Source organism: Carex rostrata, chromosome 3, assembly GCF_964058835.1.
Source record: "Carex rostrata chromosome 3, lpCarRost1.2, whole genome shotgun sequence".
Classification (NCBI taxonomy): domain Eukaryota; kingdom Viridiplantae; phylum Streptophyta; class Magnoliopsida; order Poales; family Cyperaceae; genus Carex; species Carex rostrata.
In genome coordinates this window covers 2313636-2339437 of record NC_135920.1, presented here as the reverse complement: position 1 = coordinate 2339437, position 25802 = coordinate 2313636, and the positions used below count along the sequence as shown (strand labels likewise).

The 25802-nt window shown below is 33.2% G+C and overlaps 1 protein-coding gene and 1 long non-coding RNA gene across 3 annotated transcripts; both read right to left on the bottom strand.

Moving 5' to 3' along the window:
* Positions 1 to 2917: 2917 nt before the first annotated feature.
* LOC144552202 (dihydrolipoyllysine-residue succinyltransferase component of 2-oxoglutarate dehydrogenase complex 1, mitochondrial-like) lies at positions 2918 to 7515 on the bottom strand. Of its 2 annotated transcripts, none has more exons than XM_078300347.1 (13): positions 7366 to 7513; positions 6661 to 6721; positions 6291 to 6318; positions 6016 to 6086; positions 5840 to 5914; positions 5679 to 5734; positions 5529 to 5573; positions 5148 to 5408; positions 4734 to 4828; positions 4557 to 4647; positions 4097 to 4207; positions 3731 to 3925; positions 2918 to 3364 (listed from the first exon to the last, which is right to left on the bottom strand). In XM_078300347.1, the coding sequence occupies exons 1-13, from the start codon at positions 7405 to 7407 to the stop codon at positions 3173 to 3175; spliced, it is 1323 nt and encodes a 440-aa protein (XP_078156473.1). In that variant the 5' UTR covers positions 7408 to 7513; the 3' UTR covers positions 2918 to 3172. The 2 variants fall into 2 exon arrangements, with proteins under 2 accessions (XP_078156473.1, XP_078156474.1); XM_078300348.1 differs by lacking the exon at positions 2918 to 3364 and adding an exon at positions 3638 to 3656 and having other exon boundaries at positions 3687 to 3925; positions 7366 to 7515.
* Positions 7516 to 17215: 9700 nt separating this feature from the next.
* LOC144551994 (uncharacterized) lies at positions 17216 to 18620 on the bottom strand. Its single transcript, XR_013510911.1, has 2 exons — positions 18023 to 18620; positions 17216 to 17554 (listed from the first exon to the last, which is right to left on the bottom strand). It is a non-coding gene; the product is annotated as an uncharacterized LOC144551994 (long non-coding RNA).
* Positions 18621 to 25802: the final 7182 nt, after the last annotated feature.

Sequence of the window (25802 nt, the reverse complement as noted above, 5' to 3'; positions counted from 1 at the left end):
AAAAAGATGGATTGAAGGGAAAAAAAGAAACAAAACAAGTCTTGAGGAATATCTGGAATATAAGAAAAAGGGGTCATGTATTGGAAGGAGAGAGAAAGAGAGAGAGAGAAGAGGGGGGGGGGGGGGGGGGGGGGGGGGGGGGGGGGGGTTCAGGAGTATTGTCATTATCTTTCAGTGCTAGGGAGTGTAGCATTCATTGTTTGCTGTTCAAGATTATCTTTTTTCACAACTTTTCATATTATGAAAAGTTTAAAATGTTGATTCTTTGTCTGTGTCAATTTGTTCATTGTGCTGCCTATACATGATAGTAAAATTGTAATTAGAAATGCGGATGATAGATCCATATAGTTAGATTACAGGGACTAGATGTATATATCTGTTTTTTGCAGATACATTCGTTTTATATCACAATTCTTTCTGATTGCAACAACTATTGCAGATAAATCTCATATTAAATCTGAATTATTCTGCTTTGGTGAACAGATTCTTCGTTTATTCCTACATTTAATTTACTAGATGTTTGAGATGAAAACCATTATTAATAACAGATTTGCAAAATGCATTGAATAATTTAAGCATTATATTAGTAATTATCGAATGCTTCTAAATGTTTATTGCAATTTTAGAAAAAAGAATTATATTCAATTTTGTTAGAATATGTATTATACTAAAAAAAAAACCTTTAATTTATGATTATTTTTCAATGTAGATCATTAGAAAATTTGTTCGAAAATAGAGGTATTTGTTCCCAACAGTTTTTCGTGCCACTAAATGCCACGATCTCTCTTTTGTGTTTATATTTTAAAATTCAGAATTCACGATCAAACGATCGATCTTCTTTCATGATGGATGAGTCCAAATAAATTATAATTTTAGAAATTATTTAATTTTAGAGCAAGAGATCAGAAAAATACGAACCAGAATTAATCTAGTACAATAACGAAGTTGTTTATTTTATGAATTTTGTTGTCTTGTTCGAACTTCGAAGTGCACATTTAAGTTAGAGAAATTTTAGATAGATGCATCTCTTATGAGAGAAGGGTCAAGTTACAACAATTTTTGAGTTACAACAATTATTTTTTACATTTTCAAAGTTCAAATCGTCGATCCAAACCGTTAGATGTGATCTCTACAATAGAATGTGCTTGGAGACCAAATTTTACATTTTTTGAAATTTTTTTACTATTTATTAAGATGGGTACAAAATTCAATAGTCTGAAATTGACTAGTTTTTGTACTCAACTTAATAAATAGTAAAAAAATTCCAAAAAATGTAAAATTTGGTCTCCAAGCACATTCTATTGTAGATATCACATCTAACGGTTTGGATCGACGATTTGGACTTTGAAAATGTAGAAAATAGTTGTTGTAACTTGTTGTAACTCAAAAATTATTGTAATTTGATGTCATTAAATATTAAAATAAATGCAGATTTATTCAGTTTAGAATGCACACTTGTATACTCATAAAACATTAAAAACTCACCAACTTACTATAAAATTCTCTCTTTCTGACAATAACTGTGACGTGATTTTGAATAATCATTCGTGTCAAATTGACAATCATTTTGAAAAACGCGCGCTTTGATGACATACATACAAGTTTAAATGGATACTTGATAGTTAATGCACTCCTCTCGTACAATGCTCATCTCCTACTTAATACAAGAGAATCTGATGCTGAGCTGGTACCAGTACTGGTACCACTGTTTAAGTTTCAAGTAGCACTATGCTTGTGGATGTAATAAAACTGAAGCCTAAAATTGTTGGATGTTTGTGTGACAAATTATTGTGTACCGGTGTCTTGGTATCTATCTGAGTAACAATTTTGATTTGATTGTGAGGCGACTTATTTGATTTAAGTCTTAGGTATGGTAATAATCCTTATAGTGTTGTTTCTGGAATCCATATCATCTGAGGCAATATAATATTTCTGTTTAGATCTGGACCATCCGATCAGAATCCAGGCAATCCTACCTGAGGTGGAATGCATGGGCCCCTATAATATTCGTGCAAATTCTTATCGGACGGTATGGATCTAAACAGAAATACTCTAGATTTATCCTGTTACCTTAGGTGATATGAATTCCTCATGCTGTGTAGTATTAGAGACAATTTTAACGGATTCAAAAACCATATTTATCCTGTATGGATTTACCCTGGATTTTACAATAATATTTTCAAATTAAGCCATAATATGATATATAATGGACCACATAAGTTGATTGTATACTAAATTTTTATGCAATTAAAATATAATTTTGATATTTTATTAGAAACCGCTACATGTAGATCATTGTAATTTTTAAATAGTTTGACGAACAATAAAATTGTATCAAATTTAATTATTTATGTTGTGCGTGATATACATATAAGCAAGTTACATTCCAAATGTCAGGTTTGGAAATTATTAAAAAAAAAAAATCCAATCCGGACGAAATTCCAACCGTAACGTTCCAAAATTCAATTTTCTTTTTGGCAAATTGTCAACATTACTAAAATATTTTTCTTTATGAATGAAACTAATTCAATAGAAAGCCCAATTAACAATTAGGTATAACTTAAAACAGTAAAGTAAATTTCAAAATAAACTTCATATGTTTGGTGTAGGGTAAAAAATGCTGTAATAGACTACTAGTAGAAGATGTTTATCAAGAAAAGCATCTCCGATTTGTAGAAATATATATGACAAAATGTTTAGTAACTCGTTATTTAATCCTAAATATCCTACGACATGAAAAAAATGTAAAATACGGCTATAGCAAAGGGTTATGATGACCCTTCCTCTATCCACAGGACATAACCCTGGCAAAAATTAAACAACTAAAGGTCACAGTTGAACTAGTTAGAGCACCAATATAATTAACAGATAGCGTTATCAACATTTTTGGGATAAATTAATCATCAATGAAAAGAACCAGCACAAGCTTATAATAATTTATAATTCAACTTCATAGATCATCTTGCAATGGAAAAGAGACGAAGCTCTGTTAGGGAATTTTACTTCCCACAAAAACACCTCAACTAACTTTAAATACATATCTCGGACTAGTAAAAAAATCCACGAGCACATCAGTCAAAATTTCTGTTTTGAATATTATTCACCCAAAGAAAAAGAGATTCAAAAAGTAGTAAGGCGAGGTAACTGTAAATTTTCACTTCACTTGGCAAATTTATATGTCAAGGAGTAGGCGGCGGGGGTCCTCGACAACATCCTTGATCCGTCTCAAAAAGAATACGGCTTCTCTACCATCTATGAGCCTGTGGTCATATGTCAGTGCCAGATACATCATTGGCCGTGATACGATACTCCCATCAACCACCATTGGCCGGGGCACTATTGAGTGCATCCCTAGAATTGCGGACTGCAAAATAGAGAAATTAATCAGTGCTGCATCAAAAGAAAATGAACTACACTATTATAATGTTGGGTGCTTTAGGTTTTATTATTTAAATTAACCAAAAAAATATATAATGTTATGTCAATATATGTAAAATTCAAATCATTGTGGGAATTTAGTTGTCATTTGGACCAAAAGGGAATGCTTGACATAAGAAAAATGTTAGTAGTATAGTAATATCTCCTACAAGAAAAGAAGGCCCTCAAAAACTTGTGTTGAGAAAACATCTCAGTTTTCTCAATCCCTTTTTCTTTACCTTTTTTTTTTTATCAAACTTTTTCTTTACCTTCTTCCTTTCAAACCACTAGAAGCAAAAGGATTTTGGTTTACCTGAGGTGGGTTGATAATGGGTGTACTGAGAAGGCTGCCATAGACACCACCGTTAGAAATGGTGAAAGTACCACCAGCCATCTCATCAATAGATATGGTACCTTGAGTCGCCTTCGTTGCCAGCTCATTTATCTTCTTCTCTATATCAGCAAATCCCATATTCTCTACATTTCTCAACACTGGCACCACCAATCCCTATATTACAACAAATAAAAAGGAAAAGAAAGACCCAGTTCAGATGATAAGTCTCTGAAAGTTACTTTAGAAAAAGCACACAATAAACTAAAACCGTAAACAATAACAAAATGCAGTACAATATAGTACTTTTTTGTACAAGTACGAATTAAAGTAATATATTATGAAAACCTTTGGAGTGCCAACAGCAATGCTGATATCGACATAGTCGCGGTAAATGATGTCATCCCCATCTATAACAGCATTGACCACTGGTTGGTTTTGGAGAGCAGTAACAGCCCCCTGAAAGCAAGTTCAGATACAAAATTAAGCTTTCCATCTCAACTGAAAACATTGATATTCGGTCTATTAATATAGTTTGCTTTTATCAACATCAGTAAATTATGAATAAATAATGGTCATAAATATCCAGCACATGTGATTACTAATGAGTCTTTCTCATTGTCTTTAATAACATACATCAACTGTAATTCATTATTAATTGAATGGAATGATAAACTTTATATTTACATGTCCCTATTTTCCAATGAAAAGCTTTCTAGTGCACTAACTAAACCTCTGGGAAAGAAACAGTAGTTCAAACAAATATATGTAACCAATTTATAAAGATAATATGCATGGTTCAACTTACCTTAACGAAGCCAGACATGAGACCCAATTTCACACCGTGTTTCTTTTGGAACTCGTCTTTGTACTCAGAACGTAGCTTCATCAAGTTCGTCCTTTTACGATGAGACAAAGAATTAAGAAATAAGATAAAGTACATTGACAAAACTGACTGCCACTAGTAGCCAACATTAACACTTACATATCAACTTCATTGAAGGTGGTGAGCAAAGCAAAGGTGTTCTGAGAATCCTTCAAACGAGTTGCAACACGCTTCCTCAGCCTTGGCATTGGTACCTTGTGGATTTTAACAATAGGAAAGTTCATCAACACAATTCTGGTTTACTAAAAGATTTCACAGCCCACAAATATGCCAATGAGTACTTCCAACAAAAGTAAATCAACACAATTTCAGTTTAAATTGTGAGCATACACTGACCAAAACCAGGTCTACAATATGATATGTTGTCAGCACCGATGATACAGTTATTAAAAGAAGTAACCTAAACATAAGTACATAATCCCAATTTGTATTAAAAAAAAAAAAGAACAAGTCCCCAAGGCCAAAAGTTAAAAACTTATTTCTAGGGTCATACAACTCATTTTGCATCCTTACCCGTCTCTCTCTGTCCTTAGGAGGCAGTTGAGGATCGGTAGGCGAGGTCTTAGGTGGGGTTGGGGCCACAGGCTTTGGTTTCTCAACTTTTGGCGGTTCAACTTTGACTGGTTTCTCCTCCAGCGGCTTTTTGGGAATACTTTCTTTTTCAGATTTCTCCTCTGACGGGGCAACGTGTGTGTCACTTGCTGGGGCATCTGACTTTGAAATTACTGCAATCTTAGTTCCAGGTGTAACTGTGTCTCCTTCGCTCGCTGTCAACTGTTTCATATTCGGGCACGTAGAAAAGGAATAAATTAGGGAGGGTCAGATATAACATGAGATTTTTTTCTGATACAAGAACCATTTAAAATAAAATAAAAAAATAAAAAAATTGCTAACCTTCTCAATAACACCAGAAAGGGGGCTTTGGACATCAATAGTAACCTAAAAGTAAAAACAAAAAAATTAAAAAATGAACAGAGATGTCAATAACTTCTCCAAAGAGAAATATGCACTTCTTATTAATTTACCTAACAGATGCTAAAATACCTTGTCAGTTTCAATTTGTGCTATTGGCTCGTCTTGCTCAACCCTATCCCCTGGTTCTGTTTTTTAAAAGACTTGCACATCTCAGCGTAATAAAAGATAAAATGGGAGTGGGATATAGGTAAGAGTGATAATTAAGTGGGCAGAGAGATAAAGTCACATACTCTTCAAGAATGTTGCAAGTGTTCCATCAGTGATGGATTCACCCATGAATGGTACCACAGCATCAGCAGATTCACCTTTAAATCAAGATTATAGAATGAAGATGAAAATTAGAAGAGAAAAAAATAACATTCTAGAAGATAAAGATAACATTCATATTTATGCAGTATCATCTTACCACCATCGGAAGAAAACAATCTACTCCAACGCTGGTAGGGAGATGCATTGGGAAGTAAATTACCAAGAGGCCTGAAATAATTTTCTTTTTAAATAAAATAATAAGAGACAACGAAAGCAACTGCCATGCGACTAGAACAAGTACCCAAGCTTATCATATTCAGGAATTTTCGATGGCATATTAATTTAAGTTTAACAACCAATTTGCACCAATCTTTGTTTTTACATGAATGCGGAAGTTCAGCTACTGGTTACAATTAGAAAAAAAAAATGTACCTTGTAAGATTCACATGATCCGAGCCAACTGCAATGCAGATGTACCATCATTAGTAAACATATAACAATTCCCACAAAAAAGAATAAGAAAAAATCGCTATAAAATCCAAAAACCTTTGTGCCACTGCAAAGAAGTCCTGACATAACATCATCAAACAATTCATGTACAACAAAACACGACGAATAAGGGGTTTCCCATTTGACTAAAACAAAGAGAGTGGAGTAGACATGGAATGCAGCGAATAGTTGTTTCATGATTTTGGGTACAACCTTAACACATCTCATTAAGATGTACATTTATTTATTTTTAGGCTTACAGGAGTAGACATGGAATGCACCAACATAAATAAAAATCATAGAAGTACAAAACCTGGGAAAATTTGATGGCTGAATTGTCTAACAGGTCTGGAGCTTCTGATGAAGAGCAACGCCTATATACATAAACAAATTTTGCAGCTACTAAGTTTTTCATAGCTTTTACAGTCCTTTTAAGTTTTTTTTTATCGAAAGCAATTAGCTGAACTTCTCAAACAGGGCATTTTTGGACCTCCCAATCAGGCCTTGTCATATTTGCAACCGATCAACAGTTTATGGTTATTTAAAAATAGTATATCGCCAATTGGTTATGATTGAATTGAATGGAAAATGTGCAAGAGAACCCTTGATCCTTTTGCGCAAGGGTTTAACCAGAGCTGGAAACAACAGGAAAAAAAAAATGAACTGGCTTACAAATATGCATTCATTATGTTTAGCAAAAGTAAAATTATGTTGTGTTTAAATTTCCATTCTGCATGAACTTAGATTACAACATTCTCCCCCGTCTCCTAAATATATTAGATCCAAATTTCACAAAGATTGCATGACTTTTAGAACGAATTCATATTTTCCCAAAATTCGAGCCAATAAACTCATTTCATATTACAGAACAAATATGGACAAAAGCAGTATGATCTGAGCTGACTTTAGATCTATACATTCAAAATTCCTTATCCGTCGTATCTTTGGAAACCATCAGATCTCAAATTCAAATCTAGAAGAAGAAAAAAAAAGCGAGAGGTAAGGAGTGGAAGAATACCGCGACGGGACGGCGAGCGAGTCGAGCGAGTCTAGAAGCCATTGTTTTCTTCTTCTCTTGTCTTCTTTTCTGAACTTATTATTATTATTAGAGGAGATGCGTTTCCTTTACTCCCCCCCTAGGGTTTCTCTGGAGAGCGAGAATGCGTATCCTCTGCATTAACTCTCAAAAGATTCTCTTTTGAGTTAATGAATCTCAACCGTCTGATTTTAAACGGAGCCAATCAGACCTCTGCTTATGATATAGAGGTCCTTTAATATTAGTGCGGATTTAGTATACACGAATCTTAAAATAAATTGAATGGTCAGGATGCATTATCTCAAAATATTCCTTTTGAGTTAATGCAGAGGATGTGATCTCAGAGAGCGATGGGCTCCTTGCGAAATTTGGATTTTGATGTTGTTCAGTTGTTGCCTCCTCGTTTGCCTTTTTACATTTTCACCCCTCTTCTTTCCTTTTTTTTTCTAAATTCTCTATAATTTTTCTTTGTTTTTGTCCTGACCACTGACCACTTGACCAGACAATGGGTTCCTTATTTTAGTGAAAAATATTATTTGAGGAAAATGGAAGCTGTCAGCATGAACTAAGGGCCTAAACTAAAGCCATTTCATATCTTTTGCGAATCTCAACTTTCCACGTGGACCAGGGGCATTTATATTCAACTCTACCGATAATTATTGTCAAATAGTCACGACTCAAAGCTCAAAGGTCGTTTTTCTTTTTAAATAATTTTGAGTCTTTTTGGTTTTCTTTCTTTATTACAGGATTTCCCAAATGGCACCCTTTGAGCATTACACAATACTAGTATCGTGTATCTACAACGGCACATATTATAAGGTACATATTATAATTGAATAAAATACAAAGATATTTTTTATTTGACATTCATACAAAATTAAAAGAAAATATTTAAATGAATAAAAACAGAAATCCAAATAATAAATAACAATAAAAGAAACAACAACAAATGAAAAAAAAAATCAAATATAATATGAAAAAATTCTTGAAGTGTCATTACGATTTAATATCTAATTTTCTTCACAAATAAGACAAGTCATTAAACGATTTAGAGGATAAATGATATGTAAAGAAACAAAATTGAAAAAATATATGATTAAATTATTCAAATAAGGATTTTCTCTACATATATATTCTTGATGGAAATTTCTCTACCTATTTTTTCTATACACAAAAATTCTAGATATTCTTCATTTTCTTTCTAGATCGGAAAAATATAATTATTTCCATCAGTACAAGATATATTATTCATCTATTCACAATAATACAGTAGCCATTTTCATTGTCGAAACTAAACAAAATCTGAAAATATATGATTGTTTTCATTTTCATTGTCGAAACTATAAAGGAGGATAAATAAAATGGAGGAAACGGAGAAGTAAGGAAATGGGTCTCTAGAGATTCATTCAATTTTAATTGTGATAAATCATGTAGCAGTCTGTATGGCGAGTATGTTTTAACAAAATTTAGATTTCTGCACATAAAATAGATGTATTTAATCAAAAGAAGACATGTCATGTAATTTGAGGGCTGATATTCAATTCGAAAATTCATTTTTCAATCTCAACTGTTGGCGGATCAGAACAACTAGGTGCATAATATAAAAAAGGAGATTCATATCCTTCTTTAAAATTTATTTGTTTGAAAAGCGGGATATAATAATCTAATTAACAAATTATTTCAACTTTAAATTCCTCTATGCGTTTTATTTTATTTTTTACTTGATCAACATTATTTTAATAATAAGAATGAACTGAAAGCCCAAACGAGAAACTAAATAATTGACACTTCTGGTTGGTAATGGATCCATCACAAGTTTGAATTATCAATGTACCAATATATTTTAATTAAGAGACCTGAACTGAACTTCACATTTCTATATTTTTTGTGTAATTTTTTTAGTAAATATTGAAGTTTAAACCACTCAATTATTTAATATTTATCATAAATTTTCTTATTTAGATTTCAAATATGCAGCTTCTATATTATCTTTGTACTAGATTAAAGACGAATTAATTTTCTTTTGTGACTTTATGTAAAGTATTTGCTGTACACCTGGCGTTCCTTTGAAATTCGTTTCTGTCAGTTACTGTATAAAATATTAATCTTTTGTTCCTAACTTCTAGAAATCTCACATTCTTTGTTGACCGTTGATCAGTCAATGTGTTTCTTAGTTCTTTATCAACAAGATTTCATCATCCATAGTTGAAAAAGTGGACCAGTGCGCGCTATAATTTATTTATTTTTTATGCTTAATTTTATTTTATACCATGCCATATTTCCTTTTCTCACTTTTTTATTTTTTGAAAATGTATTTTTTTGTTCACTTCTAACAGGTGAAATGGTGGGTTATATTTTATGAACAACGAACAATCATATAAAAAAAAAAAACTCAAAATGTTTTTCGAGCGTGAAATTTACAAATGCAGAAAAAATAGCATAACAAGCAATGCATAATTAAGTAATTATCTTTTACAAACAGGGGTAGAGCCAGACTTTCGAAATATATATAATAGTTAATTGTATAAAAGGTGTCAACTACAAATTTTTCCTTCAAAAAATAGGGATCAATTACACAATACCTATAATATTTTACTTTAAATTATATATAAATATAAAAAGTAAAAAAAAAATAGAGATCAAATTGAACTCCATATCTTTTTTTACAAGGACGGATAGTTTTGCAGAGAGCAATACATAATTAGTTTGATAAATTGTTCTAGATTCGATGTTTCTGCCTAATTCAATTATTCAGCCTCAAAATTGTATTTATAAAAAAAAAAGGAAACTTTTTTAAACATTCAACAGGATACCAACGTGGAAGAATAATCCCAATCCTTATCCTCTACAGCGTGTAATACATTTTGAGCGCGAATCAACCGTCAGATCATTCAATGATTCATGGGGACCATGCATAGCACACTACCTGCTTTGTAGAGGATCACAGAGTAGAACTTTCCAGTTGTTTCCCTTTCCCAATCGCAACCTATTTCGTGGCGGCTAGAGCCGTCCCTAATGAAAACAAGAGACGCTATTATATTCATTCGGTTTCCATTTATATTGGATTTTGACTTTAGTTTAAAACAAATGATACAATGTATTACGGGATGTAAACGGATTCGGATTATCTGTTCCGAATCCGCTCCGTATTCGACTCAGATCAATTTGAATAAACGGATTTGATCCGAATAATTTTTAATTACGGATTTTAATAATTATTAAATATCTGAGACCCAGATTTCGAATACAAATTTGAATAATTATCAACCAATAAATAAACTAAAAAAAAATACATTTTTTGGGGAATTCCGAAAACACCAAAAATGCACTGTAATATATTGATATTTAGTTTTTTTTTTTTTTTTGGAGGCCTCCAATTCAATCTGCGCCCTCAAAAAATAGAGTCGCATATTGAATTGGAGGCTCATATATTTTTCGAATTTCCCAATTTAGAGATATTTTGGTTTGTTTATTTTTTTGAAATGGTATTAATAAAAATTTCGGTTCTCAATAAGGTTAAACTGAAAAAGAGGGTTATTGCATTTTAACCGTGCTTAGGTTTGTCATTCAAACCAATTTTGGTATCGTCAGACTGTACTGGGATAATATTAAATGAGGAGGGTTCAAATATTTTCATTTTTTGTGCCTCCATCACGCCTCCATTTTCTAAAAATTTAATAACTCAAAATTTATATCTTAAAATTCAAACTAAAACCGTTGGATATGAACTACATCATTTTATCTATCCACGTGTCAAATATTATGGCATTTCAACTTTGTTTTGGTTATCATCTTGAGCTTGTAAAAATATATATTAATGTGGATAATTTCTAGATGTTGATTTTTTAACTTATTGATTCACATAAAAGCAAAATCAAAATGTGATAATTTTTTTATGGGCACATAGAGAAAATAACTTATATCACATCTAACGGTTTTATTTTGACGTTTAAGTTTTAAACTTTGAGTTTTATTTTGACGTTTAAGTTTTAAACTTTGAGTTTTATTTTGATGTTTAAGTTTTAAATTTTGAGTTATTTAAGTTTTTAAAAATGAAGGCATGATGGAGGCACAAAAAATGGAGGCATTTGAACCCTCCTCATATTAAATAAAAAGCTAAATTTCTAATTATTTCTTTAATCTGACTACACACGAATTCGTATCCTCTGCATTAATGGAACATGCGTTAATAGATCTTAACCGTCCAATTAAGATCCGCACTAATATTAAAAGACCCCGTGCGTTATAGATGTGAGCCGAATTAGCTCTGATTCTAATCAGACATCTCAATGGCAAGATTCTTTTGAGATGCATTAAACTCAAAAGATGCTCTTTTGAGTTAATGTCGAAGATGTGGACTCACCACACACCCCAATGGCAATATTCACTTACGAGAGTATATTTGGTGTCCACTCACTATATTTGATGTGAATGTTAAGAAGCATAAATATAATTTATTGTTATTGAAATAAGTATTCTAAGGTTGTGCTCTAGAGAGTTAGAAACCCCTTCATTAAAGATAAGGAACGAGAACGAAGGAGAAGACGAGAGGAACGAGGGCTACCCATGCCGTTCATCCGCTCTAGAAGAACAAAATCGGAGAGAGAAAGGAGGGAAGGCGCTATTGTAGCGAGGGTAGCGCGCTATACAAATTTCTCAAATTTATACCTCTCAAATTGAGATGTAGGAATCATTGTAGCGAGGGAAACCGCGTGCTGCCTCCTTCCTTTCTCTTCCTTCCGGTTCCTCTCCGCGTGAATTTTGTGAAGCACAACCTAAGTGTTTAGTATTTGTTTTTGCCATTTGCTCATACGGACATGTAACATCTCAGCATCTCAGATGAAAGAGTAAACATTTTGCTAACTTTTGAGCTCACGCAAAGGCAATTTTTTTAGAAATAAGAGGGGGAGTCCAGTTCCTCCGAGGTAGCTCAAATTTTGAATTTGGATTCGGTCCGATCAGAATGAAACAAAATATATGAGGTCCCTTTATTGTGTGCCAAAGCAGATCTAAACTAAAAATTTGATTACTTATGTGATATGAATTGAACCTTTTTCGTGCTCATATCTTCTCTGAATCAGATTCTTTTTTGTGCCCATTTTTTCTTCAATTCTTGTTTCATCTCTAGTAAGTAATAACAACTTCATTTATTCGATTGAACTCCAGTACCGTCTCTATTTCATTTTGTAAAAGCGAAAACACACAGCTGCTCACTTTACAAATCACGTCTTATTCTATTCCTTTATTTCTCGAGTACAAATCATGCCAGCCCAGAAATGAACTGGGCTTGATGAAAAGAGAGATTCAAGCCGGTGACTGGAGAAACTACAAAGACGCCCAGCAAGACTAGCGCAGACGCAAGATTTCGGTGAGGAGAGGACAAAAGTTAGATTCTAATTTATCAGCTAATTAGGTAATATATAAATAATAATTAACATAATAAAATAATAATATTTAAAAACACAATATATGGTGTTGGAGGAACCAAAACAATCACATCAATCTTTATAAAAAGCTTTTTTGAGTTATCAGAAAAAATAATTTTTAGTTTGAGTTGAAAATATGGAGTCCACGTGACGCTATACCAAAGTAGCGATTTTTTCATTTCTTTTTGTGGCTTCAGAAGAATTTCGTCCCTTTTGAGGCCAGCGAATTGTTTTGGGCCTTGGCCCGTTTCTTTTTTTTGTTTTTGTTTTTTGAAACTAAACAACGCTGAACAGTTGAAGCGAACTGGGTCCATTATTATTTTTTTTAAAGCTGAAGCCTGTTAATTTTTTTTTAAATACTGCTTAGGAACTTTAGATTTGGACAATAAAATTTTCAGAGAGAGTAAAGAAGAGTTGGATCTATTTTTTTTTTCAGTGAATTTCAAAATTCAGGTGGAGGGAGACTTAACCATCTTATTGGGTCCGCCCCTACCAGCGGAGAGAAATCGAGAGAGATGGAAAACAAAATGGGGGTACCATCTCAGCGTTATGTGTGATTAATAAGATTTGATCGGATTTCCTAACTGCTCATTTCTCCTCCTTCACGCTTTTTACAAAATAGAATTCCATTTAGTTGGTTCATTACATATGATATTAGAGTCCGATCATGGCACAAGAGGGAATTCAAACTCGTTCTAAGTTCTAACAACTTGAGGAGCAAGTTAATGTGATGAGGGAATTCATGGATAAAATATAAGCAAATCTAATTGAGCGTATGCAACAATAATTGATGAACAACAAACACAAATCAAATTACAAGCATGTTGTATATCCAAAAGAGTTTCTAGAACAAATTGTTGATAATGTAACAGAGTCACTGACAAGCTTGCAATCTCCCCCTCATTTTTTTACTCCAAATAATTGGAGAATGTTGGAGACTTGTTTGGAAAATTTTGAATACATTGAAGAGGTTATAAATGCCAACAATTATATCTAAATATTCCAGCTAAATATTCTGTCTGAATATCTCGTGGCAATATTTCATATATAATTTTTTTGAAATATTTTGTCTAAATATGTCGTCTGAATATCCCATGTGAATATTCCATCTAAAATTTGTGGTAAAATTTATGTTATGTTTAACAGAAAAATTTCTTCATCTCTCTAATAATGTTCAAGTTATGGAAATATATGATGAGATTAAAGTCCAAGGAATATTTTTCTTGCTCTGCCCTTGCTTCCGTGCGAGGTTAAGGGTCTGCATCTCTGAAGCGTTGCAATGCCTCATAGTACTCATATATACTCACACAAAGGTGATTTCTCGTGTGCTAAAGAGTTATGTAGATTGGGCCAAGAAGTCATTGGATCTTGGGCCGGAGGGAATCTTGTTTCTCTCGATTGAGAGCATAGTGACAAATGAATAGTTCGGGTTCGGTTCGGCGAGGTCAAAAATTTGTGATTCGGGTATAATTCAGGAATGATTCGGTACAAGTATATAACCAGGAAGCAAAAAAAAAACCACCCAAATTTAAATTGCTATACAAAATTTACGTAATTCCTAGCCACAAAAGATCTTGATACCCACTCAAATGTTTCTGACAAGCTTTTTGAGTAGAAATAGCTTCGGTTCTGCCAGGCCACGTGAGGGGAGAAGCTTTTTGAGTAGAAAATAGCTTCGGTTTAGACGAATTTTTATGAAAAAAATGCGAATAATTCATAAAATTCATGTTTTATTCGGTCAAAGGTTCGGTCAACGTTTAATACACTGTTCGGTTTGGTAATATAAAAAAAACAAATTATTCGCGAATTAAATGCGAATAAAACGCGTACTTGTCACTATGCTTGAGAGTGTGAGTGATGCCGACATGGCAGTGTTGTTCCGCGCGAGGTCAAGTTGTGAAATATTATGTCTAAAGATGTCGTCTGAATATCCCGTGTGAATATTTCATATACATATTTTTTGAAATATTATGTCTAAATATGTCGTCTGAATATCCCATGTGAATATTCCATCTAAAATTTGTGGTAAATTTATGTTATGTTTAATAGAATTTTTTTTCCAAATCACTAATGATGTTCAAGTTGTGGAAATATATGATGAGCTTATTACGGGAGGCCATTATGGACTGGCATAGAGGAAGTTGAAACGATTGCAGCTGTGTATAGAGTGGACATAATTAAAATAGGACCACAAGACTTGAGCGCTAGCATGGGGTACTTGTAGAACCCAGGCCACAAGAAGGTTAATAAAATATTGAACAAAGTCAAAAGGAGAATATTAAATGTAAAATTGTAAGGTAGATTGGAACCGAATCGTCTGCCCCCCAATGGGCAGGAAAATCCTGCCCCCACGTGGATTAGCCGTTCGATCTGTTTTGAGATCCACTCTGTGATGGAACTTGATGGAACGGAAAAACTAAAAAGACTCCGCCGTTAACTCTTTCCTCTCCTTCCGCCTCCTGCGTTTCTCCTCTCCATCTCGCAACGACACAACCTCAACCTTTCTTCACGCTCTCCCAGCTGCAATGTTTCTCGCTATCTCAGCCGTGCCGCTTTTCGCTCAGACGCACTGTGTTATCCCAGTTGCGCCTTGCTTGGCCTCGCCTCGGCTCAGGATAGTCAACAAATTTACCCTCTTATCGCTCAAGTCGTCTCCATGCACTCTTCTTGGCTGCCCTCAAGTACGCAGTCCTCTTTTGAGTTTAACAATTCTATTTTCTTTCAATTTTTTAAAGCTTTTCTCAATCTTCGTTCATTTTGTTATTACAGTAAAATGTGGATATACACGTTTGCTTTGTAGGAAATTCGGCTCATAGATAATACTTTTATCTCAAATCTCTAAAATTCGTTAAATATGATGATTGAGATGTATATTGATTCATTGCATTTGAAGTATTACCTCCAAATTATTCATTCTTTTAATGTTCTTTCATGACAAGAACACCATGTGCAATACTACAATTTTTAGTGGGCATTTATAACAACAATTTTTGGTTTACTTGAAACTACTGGTATTAGGCTACTCGACCAGGTAGATGGTCTAAACTCCAAAGGAGAAGCTTTCCAAATACTATCCACAGCTAACTACAGTTGAATGGCGCCATTAAGGTGTTCGATGAATTGCTCAAACAAAAACTAAGCACTATTTCATCTACTTAATTGATTATTGAAGAATTTGTCAGTATGATCTCAAGCTAACAAAAACTTGAGTTAATTAGGTTTTTACGATACCTTACTTTTTTTCTTCGTTGGTACTTATCAACTATGTACAAGTTATAGATAATTCTAAAGAAGTTTGTATTTTGTTGACAGATGAATCTCAACCTTTCTTCACATAGCGATAACCATTATGATGGCTTTGATGTGATGCTTGAAGAATCGCACTAAGGACTTAATCGTAGAAGTCATGCATATTAGAGATGATGAAGAAAAAAAAAATTATAGTTTATTTTAATGCAGTATGCAAATACAATTTTTTTTTTATTTAAATGTAAATTCCTACACGTGGTGATTAAAAAAAAAAGATGAATATGTAATGATTGTTTTTTTTTTTTTTAAATTGGACATATTTGTAACTTTTGTCGTTAGTTGTTTGTTACTTTTTATCTTCCTTTTTTTCTTTCGATTAACCTTTTGTTTGCTAATTAAGTTATATTTGTGTTACTGTTTACTTTCAATTTACTTGCTATGCTTATTTATACTTGGAATGAACATGTTTGCTTGTATGATTGATCTAGAAATTCAGATAAAATCTGGAGTAGAATTGAAATTTGCATTTTTCAAATTTTAAGTTTGCATTTCGAAGTTTTACGCAGTGTGGTATGGTGATGGTACCAATATACCAGTATGGTGTGGTATTGTATGAAGTTTGAGACGCATTGTATGCAATTTGAGGGGTGTTGTACCTTTGTGCCAGTATGGTATGGTAATGGTACCACTATGTCATCAATCTGCTTTGTTCTTACTTATGTTGAGAGCAATATGTTTGCACTAAGTTTGTTGATGTTTTGAATTGTCAGGATCTTTTCTCTAAAGATGGGAACTACTTGTATACTGAAGGAATAAAGGTTTTTTTTTTCAGAAAACAAGTAATGGTCATGCTCCAGCCAATATAAGATGGAACCATGATGAATTTTAATACAAAATAGTTAAACATAGAATCTTTATAGTTATCATTTCTTTCATTTATAAATATGACACTTGAAGGCTTATAAAAATAAAATTAAAATTCAAAACCATAACATATTATAACTGGGCAACTTGAAAGAGGACAGACCTTTATAAAAAAAAAAAAAAAAAAATCCAGTTATAAATCATAACCTTCTAATGGGCTCAGAAACCTGATAATGTGAAAGTAAATAATTACGTACCACTAGTAACTGGTACACACCAAGTAAACATGCAAGTGAGGCTAAGTTAGCAATTTGTCATCTTACTGGTAACAATGATAAAAAGAATAATTACAAGGTACCTAGTCTACATTACACAACACCGCTATTGTCTATATTACAGATCCTACGATACAGTACTGTACCGAGTGATACCATACAGTAGATTACATCACACACTTTATTCCAAAAAGTGTACTAATCCAACAGCTGTATTCTCTCATGTGGTCACCTCAACTTGTCCCCTGTGAGACATCAGCCTCCTCAGTTGTCGTCGTCAGGTCCTTAACCGAATCTGCTCCACTGCCGTATTACAATAAGCATGTCATTTACCAGCAATCGTGACAGTCTCGACTTCTATTTGAAGATTATTTTGTTCCGTTCATGCCAATAAAAAATAGAAATGAATCAGACTTATAAAGAATCATCACCGTGTTTCAAATATCCCGACAAAGTATCCAGTGACTGGTCTAACATATTTCAAATGTGGAGAATGCTAAAAAGTTTGAAATTTGTACTTAAATCCACAAAATATAATTTTTCATGAACTAGACCATGTTGCTAGTTTTATTCTACTAGTCAATTTTGCTAAATTAGATCATGGTTAGTATCAGTACCAAACTATTGACAGTTTTGCCCATACTTATAATAAGCCACCTCACCATGAACTCAAAATCCCTAATAGGTTGAATCCGCATTCCAGTACATATAACTCAACAGAAGCAAGCAAAAAGCAATTGCTTTGAGAATTTAACCAGTGTGGTAGCCCGACAATGATCAAGATGAACATGACACAGTTTGAATCTCGCAAAGTTCATTATTTACCTTAAAGAATAAATGGCATCAAATTCACTTTCAATATGTTGGTCCTGTTACTCCAAATTGCTTCTCACGCATAATTCAGGAACTCCAAACTTTTCTTCATCTATAAACCTAGTTGCAAATTGCTTCTCACACATGTTCAAATTAAACATCTCTACAAAGCAAAAACGTATAGTGACGTTTTACTGTAATAGAAAAAATGACGAACATTGAGAAAATTTTAAAAATTGAGAGAAAATAGAAATTGTTTAACTTAAAGGGGACTGCATACTTGAGGGGGATCAAGAAGAGTGCGCGGAGAAGACTTGAGCAGAAATAGGGTAAATTTGGTAAATTCTTCGAGTGCGCTGAGCCATGAAGAGATTGGGAGCATGCAACATGTCTAAGCAAGAAGCAGCGCGACTGGAAGAGTGAGAAGTGGCGTGGCTGGAAAAGTGATATGGAGAGGAGAAACGCAGGAGGCGGAAGGAGAGGACAGAGATAGGTAGTCAGAAGAGAATAAAAGAGTTAACGGCGGAGTCTTTTTAGTTTTTCCGTTCCATCAAGTTCCATCACAGCGTGGATCTCAAAACAGATCGAACGGCTAATCCACGTGGGGGCAGGATTTTCCTGCCCATTGGGGGGCAGACGATTCGGTTCCAGGTAGATTAGTGTACTTGGGTGGATTTCTCATTACCAAACTGGTCACTTGAGATGTTGAGGCAAAAGGGGTACCGTATGGTATTGGGGGCCATGGATGTAGCAATGTCAGCGCTCAGATTTACAAACAATTGATGTGGATGTTAAGCAGCATAAATATATTTGTGTTTGTTTTTACCAGACTGATGAATCATAATTTGACGCATTATTTGACACATAGTTGACCCCAAAATTTATCTTAATTATCATGTTTTGTTGCATTTTATTTATCATTTCGTTTAATTTTAGTTAATGTTAGTCAAGACACAAGATACTGCGCAAGTTGTTAATTATTGCAGAATTGGAGCACGAAACCTCGCGATTTGCATGTGCACAAAAGATCAAGAATATCAAGCCAAATGAAGAAACAAATTGATCCATGATATCTTGGTTATTCACTGCTAATTAATGCATTTTATTTTGCTGTCGAATCAATTGATACCAATTATCTGACGCATACTTGCTACATGTGAAAGATGGCAAATTAAGGAATTTGATTGAATGGGATAGCTGGCGCATTTAATTTTTACCAAAGTTTTGGATTCATGAGCTGGTGGGATATATTTGGGCTCTGGATGAAATTAAAAGGGGCATCTTGATTTTAGCCTTTTATGTTATCATATTTGCACCTTGAATATTTGAGAGAGCTCGGCTGGAGGAAATCAAAGTTGGGAGACTCGGCCAAAGACAAACTGAAAGCAAGGGAAGAATATTTGACTAAGGGAGGTTTTAATTTTCCTTCTTCTTTTATTTTTCTGATTTTAATGGAATCAAATATGACTTGTGCTTGTATTGAAAGTATGCTTGGCTAAACGTTTTATCTAGGGATATGGGAGTAACTTGATACTTTTGTTATGATAATTTAGTTGTTTAAATTTTATTTGTGGTTGTGATGTTGATTTGTTTATGAATGCTTGAATGGTTTGTTTAGTTATTTCTTATTTTATTAAGGGATCCGCTAATAATAAATTGAGACCGAAAGGAGAAATTTATATTAGAAGTACTTTTTAAAATAGCGATAGTTATGCAAACAATATTAGGTAAATTTAGTGATGGACCGAAAGGAGAAATTGAATTACTAGAACAACATAAACAAACTTAAGTACTCGGAGCTATGAAAGTAGTCCAAAAGGCTTTTGGGGAAAAACATGGGTTATCAAATAGCTTAATGGGTTTAGATTAAAACTGGTAAGCCACAAACACAGGAGACCTATTTAATCTAGATACGATGCTAAGCCGCGAAGGTGGATAAACATTTACCTTAGGATAACATCCCCTCAACAATTACAACTCAAATATTAGAGAAACAATTATAAATACATTAATTAAAAGTATAATAATGAAACCATAACCCTAGATATTCATTTCCTTTTATTTCTCTCATCATTTACTGTTTCTGGAATTCAATCTGCATTCTGTTAATTTAAGTTGCATTCAGATAATTCGCCCTGCATTCTGTTTGGAATTCAGGCTGAGGTTATGGAATTTAGTCTGCATTAGTTTATAATTCATCCTGCATTTAGTTAATTCATCTAGCATTTTTATAATTCAGTTTATAAAAAAATCACTCAATATTTGCTTGTCTAGATTATTGAAAATCGGTATACCAATACTTACAATACCTCTCTGTAGTTCGATACCCAAATTACTAAGCGATAAGGTCATGTGCTTGTGACCGAATTGTATTGGGATTAGGGATTAAATTGTTAAGCTATTAAAATTACATCACAGACCTAATTGATCCTACATACATGTAACATTCTCAACACATGAATAATGAGTTTTGATGATAGTTGATTTGTTAAATGAAAATGGAAGGTCTTTGGTGAAAGAGTAGTATTTTTTAGTATTCATTTCACGTAATTCTTTCTGATCTTGAGTTCGATGTCAATTCTTCTGTAGAGTACTACACTTGCCCCGCATGTCAAAGAGACGACACGGCTTGGAGCATGTTCACATGCAATGATTGCAACTTAGTCTTCCATCCTCGTTGTGTTCTCATCACGCCTGTCCATCCCACTGATCCAAAGTTTAACTCATTCGTGTACGTCGATTACAAGTGCATTCGTGAGGTGCGAGACAAACTTAAGAGGAAGCTAAGTGAAGAGATCAACAAAGATAATGCTAATAAGCCTAACGAGGAGAAAGAAATCAAAATGGAGCCTAAACCTAAGGAGAACTAGTTCATTAGGGTTTGGGAGAGACAAATCTATCTACATATGCATGTTTTTGATTTAAAATTTATCTTTCCTTGAATGATGTATCCTAGGGATTAATATTAATTTCTATATTTTGCTTAAGAATTGCGTCTTCTAGAGAACATCACAATCATTTGACCATAAACACCCTCGATCCGGAGATGCGACAATTCTACCGTGTCTAATTACCATTCAATATACGTAACACAAGGCATGGATCTTTTTATGCATTGGCAATAACATCCATTATTTTGCCACATCCCAATTTAGTTACAATAATTATCTGACATTTTATAGTGGATGATGCTAGAGATATCATCTCTGCACCATGTCAGATAAAATAACCCTAAATCTCATACCTTTAGGTGGCCTTGCTATCAATTATAACCCAGAAGGGTTCTTTATCTTCGTATAATAAACCTGTAACCCACAAGGGGAAACGAGTATTATTTCTCAGTGCTGATTGCCACTCAGATTATTGGATTCGAAGGAAATCCATATTCAGAATGAAATCACCGCACGAGAAACAAACAGTTCATTTCATAATGACGAATGCAAATGCTTAATAACAATATCCAATTGAATAACAAAAATTACATAAATAAATCAGAACTCTAAGAATCTTATCAGAATAAATGGTTTAGGTCTAAATCTCTTAAACTATAAAGTCAGGTAACGTTTGGGACCTAATCTTTAGAACCGCTAAGTCTGGTAATGTTTGATTTCTTAACTTTATAATTTCTAGTCTGGTAACACTGAAAGATATGATAACATGTATCTGTTGTGTCAGGGCTTATACCTGTTATATTTTGAAATTTTAAACATAACAAATTGCTAAAAATGATTCTTACGCTCAAATAAAAAAATATTTAAATTAACGATTGATCGTATATTATCGGACTGGCTAAATGAATCTAAAATTTTGAAATATAAATAAAATATGAATTTATCAAATTAATAAAAATATATGAAACTTACAAATTTCATTAATAAATAAAATGTAGAAATTTTATTACATCTCCTATCTTAAAAATAATCACATAGAATTTTATTTAGAAAAATAATTACACGAATAATTTAGTACAAAAGGCACAAATTTTACTAGATAGAAACTTTTAAGAATCGAATTAATAATTATAGGTGTATATATATATATATATATATATATATATAGAGAGAGAGAGAGATGGGCTATGGTGCATTGCAATGCATGGAGGGGTTTGTGCATTGGACCATAAATCTAAAATTCAAAATTCAAATGGCCGATCCAAACCGTTCATCTTGTTCTCCATATAAATATGTGCTTGGAAACCAAATTTTACATTTTTCTGATTTTTTTGACTATTTATTAAGTATTTTACAAAATTGTTGATCCAACGATGGCTTAACAAAACAGTAAAATCAGTAGCCACCGTTGGATCAACAATTTTGTAAAATACTTAATAAATAGTAAAAAAATTCAGAAAAATGTAAAATTTGGTCTCCAAGCACATATTAATATGGAGAACAAGATGAACGGTTTGGATCGGCCATTTGGATTTTGAATTTTAGATTTATGGTCCAATGCACAAACCCCCCCATGCATTGCAATGCACCATAGCCCATCTCTCTCTCTCTCTCTCTCTCTCTCTCTATATATATATATATAGAGTAAGGCTTGGGTGCTATGGATAGCATAGAGGGCTACCGTGCTACGGCTCAATATTCGAGTTTTCAAAATTCTAACGGTTGATCCGTACCGTTCATCTTGTTCTCCATATTAATATGTGTTTGGAGACCAAATTTTACATTTTTTGAAATTTTTTTACTATTTTTTAGCTAGGTAGAAAATCACTTGATCTAAAAAATTCTGCACCATTAAGATATTTGATTTTCTACCTATCTAAAAAAATAGTAAAAATTTTTCAAAAAATGTAAAATTTGGTCTCCAAACACATATTAATATGGAGAACAAGATGAACGGTTCGGATCGTCCGTTAGGATTTTAAAAACTCGAATATTGAGCCGTAGCACCATAGTCCCTTATGCTATCCATAGCACCCAAGCCATACTCTATATATATATATGAGTTAGGCTGGGGTGCTATGGATAGCATAGTGACCTCTATGCTACGGCTCAATATTCGAGTTTTCAAAATCCAAACAGTCGATCCGAACCGTTCATCTTATTCTCCATATTAATATCTGCATGGAGACCAAATTTTATAATTTTCTGAATTTTTTTACTATTTATTAAGCCACTTTGAAAATCGCTAATCCAACGGTTTTACTGTTTTGTGCAGCCACCGTTGGATCAACAATTTTGTAAAATACTTAATAAATAGTAAAAAAATTCAGAAAATTATAAAATTTGGTCTCCAAGCAGATATTAATATGGAGAATAAGATGAACGGTTCAGATCGACCGTTTGGATTTTGAAAACTCGAATATTGAGCCGTAGCATAGAGCCCACTGTGCTATCCATAGCACCCCAGCCTAACTCTATATATATATATATATATAGAGAGAGTACGGCTAACGCGCTTCCTCTAGCATATGGGCCGAAATGCTTCCGGTGGAAATTTGAAATTTCAAAATCCAAAAAGTCGATCTGAACCGTTCATCTTCTTCTCCATATTAATATCTGCTTGGAGACCAAATTTTACATTTTTCTGAAATTTTTTACTATTTATTAAGCCATTTTGAAAATCGCTGATCCAACGGTAGCTTCTGATTTTTACTGTTTGGTAAGCCACCGTTGGATCAGTGATTTTCAAAATGGCTTAATAAATAGTAAAAAATTTCAGAAAAATGTAAAATTTGGTCTCCAAGCAGATATTAATATGGAGAAGAAGATGAACGGTTCAGATCGACTTTTTGGATTTTGAAATTTCAACTTTTCACCACAAGCATTTCGGCCCATATGCTAGAGGAAGCGCGTTAGCCGTACTCTATATATATATATATATATATATATATATATAGGCTAATGTGCTTCCGGTAGCATATGGGCCGAAGTGCTACCGGTCTAAATTTGAAATTTCAAAATCCAAAAAGTCGATCTGAACCGTTCATCTTGTTCTCCATATTAATATGTGCTTGGAGACCAAATTTTACATTTTTCTGAAATTTTTTACTATTTATTAAGCCACTTTGAAAATCGCTGATCCAACGATTTTACTGTTTTGTTAAGCCACCGTTGGATCAGCAATTTTCAAAGTGGCTTAATAAATAGTAAAAAATTTCAGAAAAATGTAAAATTTGGTCTCCAAGCACATATTAATATGGAGAACAAGATGAACGGTTCAGATTGACTTTTTGGATTTTGAAATTTCAAATTTGGACCGGTAGCATTTCGGCCCATATGCTACCGGAAGCACATTAGCCTATCTCATATATATATATAGAGTAAGGCTTGGGTGCTATGGATAGCATAGGGGCCTCTATGATACGGCTCAATATTCGAGTTTTCAAAATCCAAACGGTCGATCCGAACCGTTCATCTTATTCTCCATATTAATATCTGCTTGGAGACCAAATTTTATAATTTTCTGAATTTTTTTACTATTTATTAAGCCACTTTGAAAATCGCTAATCCAACGGTTTTACTGTTTTGTGCAGCCACCGTTGGATCAACAATTTTGTAAAATACTTAATAAATAGTAAAAAAATTCAGAAAAATGTAAAATTTGGTCTCCAAGCAGATATTAATATGGAGAATAAGATGAACGGTTCGGATCGACCGTTTGGATTTTGAAAACTTGAATATTGAGCCGTAGCACGGGAGGCCACTATGCTATCCATAGCACCCCAGCCTAACTCTATATATATATATATATATATATATAGATATAGAGAATGACTAATATCAAAACGTTTGCACCACGCCTCCCGTGCAACTGATTTATTTTCCGATTTTTAAAGTCCAAATGATAAATCTAAACCGTTAGATGTGTTCTCCATATTAAAATGTGCTTGGAGACCAAATTTTACATTTTTTGAAATTTTTTTACTATTTATTAAGCCACTTTGAAAATCATTGATCCAACGGTGGCTTCTGATTTTACTGTTCCAAACAGCCACTGTTGGATCAGCGATTTTCAAAGTGGCTTAATAAATAGTAAAACAATTCCAAAAAATGTAAAATTTGGTCTCCAAGCACATTTTAATATGGAGAACACATCTAATGGTTTAGATTTATCATTTGGACTTTAAAAATCGGAAAATGAATCGGTTGCACGGGAGGCGTGGTGCAAACGTTTTGATATTAGCCATTCTCTATCTATCTATCTATCTATCTATCTATCTATCTATCTATCTATATATATATATATATATATATATATATGCAAATTAATATCGAATTATTCGAAATCTAAAATTTTAGAACTAAAACACATGAGATATTTGCACGCATAATATTATTAAATATATAAATCTCGGTTTATTAGAAAAAATAGAAGTATGAATACATAGGTAATTATATACTTGTAAATGCATGTATAAAATCAGAATTTTTAGAACCATTGGTTTGATCTAACACGAATCTTGACATTCCATTCATATCAATTAAAACCTCTATTGTTTCTGGAATTATTTTATCCGTTGGATATACATCTAGCACAAATTTCAGAACGAGGAGAATTAACTCCATTGAATGAAAATTTCAGGGATTTTTTTTTTAAATAGAATTACTCTAAAATAATTAAACAGAACCAGCCTCGTAGAACTTGATTTTCGGCAAATAGCCTCCACCGATCCTACGGATCGGTGTAGAAAAAAAAATCCATTCTACACCGGTCCTAGGGACCGGTGGAGCATCTTTTTACCTTTTTTTGCAACCGATAGAACATTGCTACAAAAAATCTGAATTTTTTCTACACCGATCCGTAAGATCAGTGGAGGATTGTTTTGCAAAAATGGGACCGA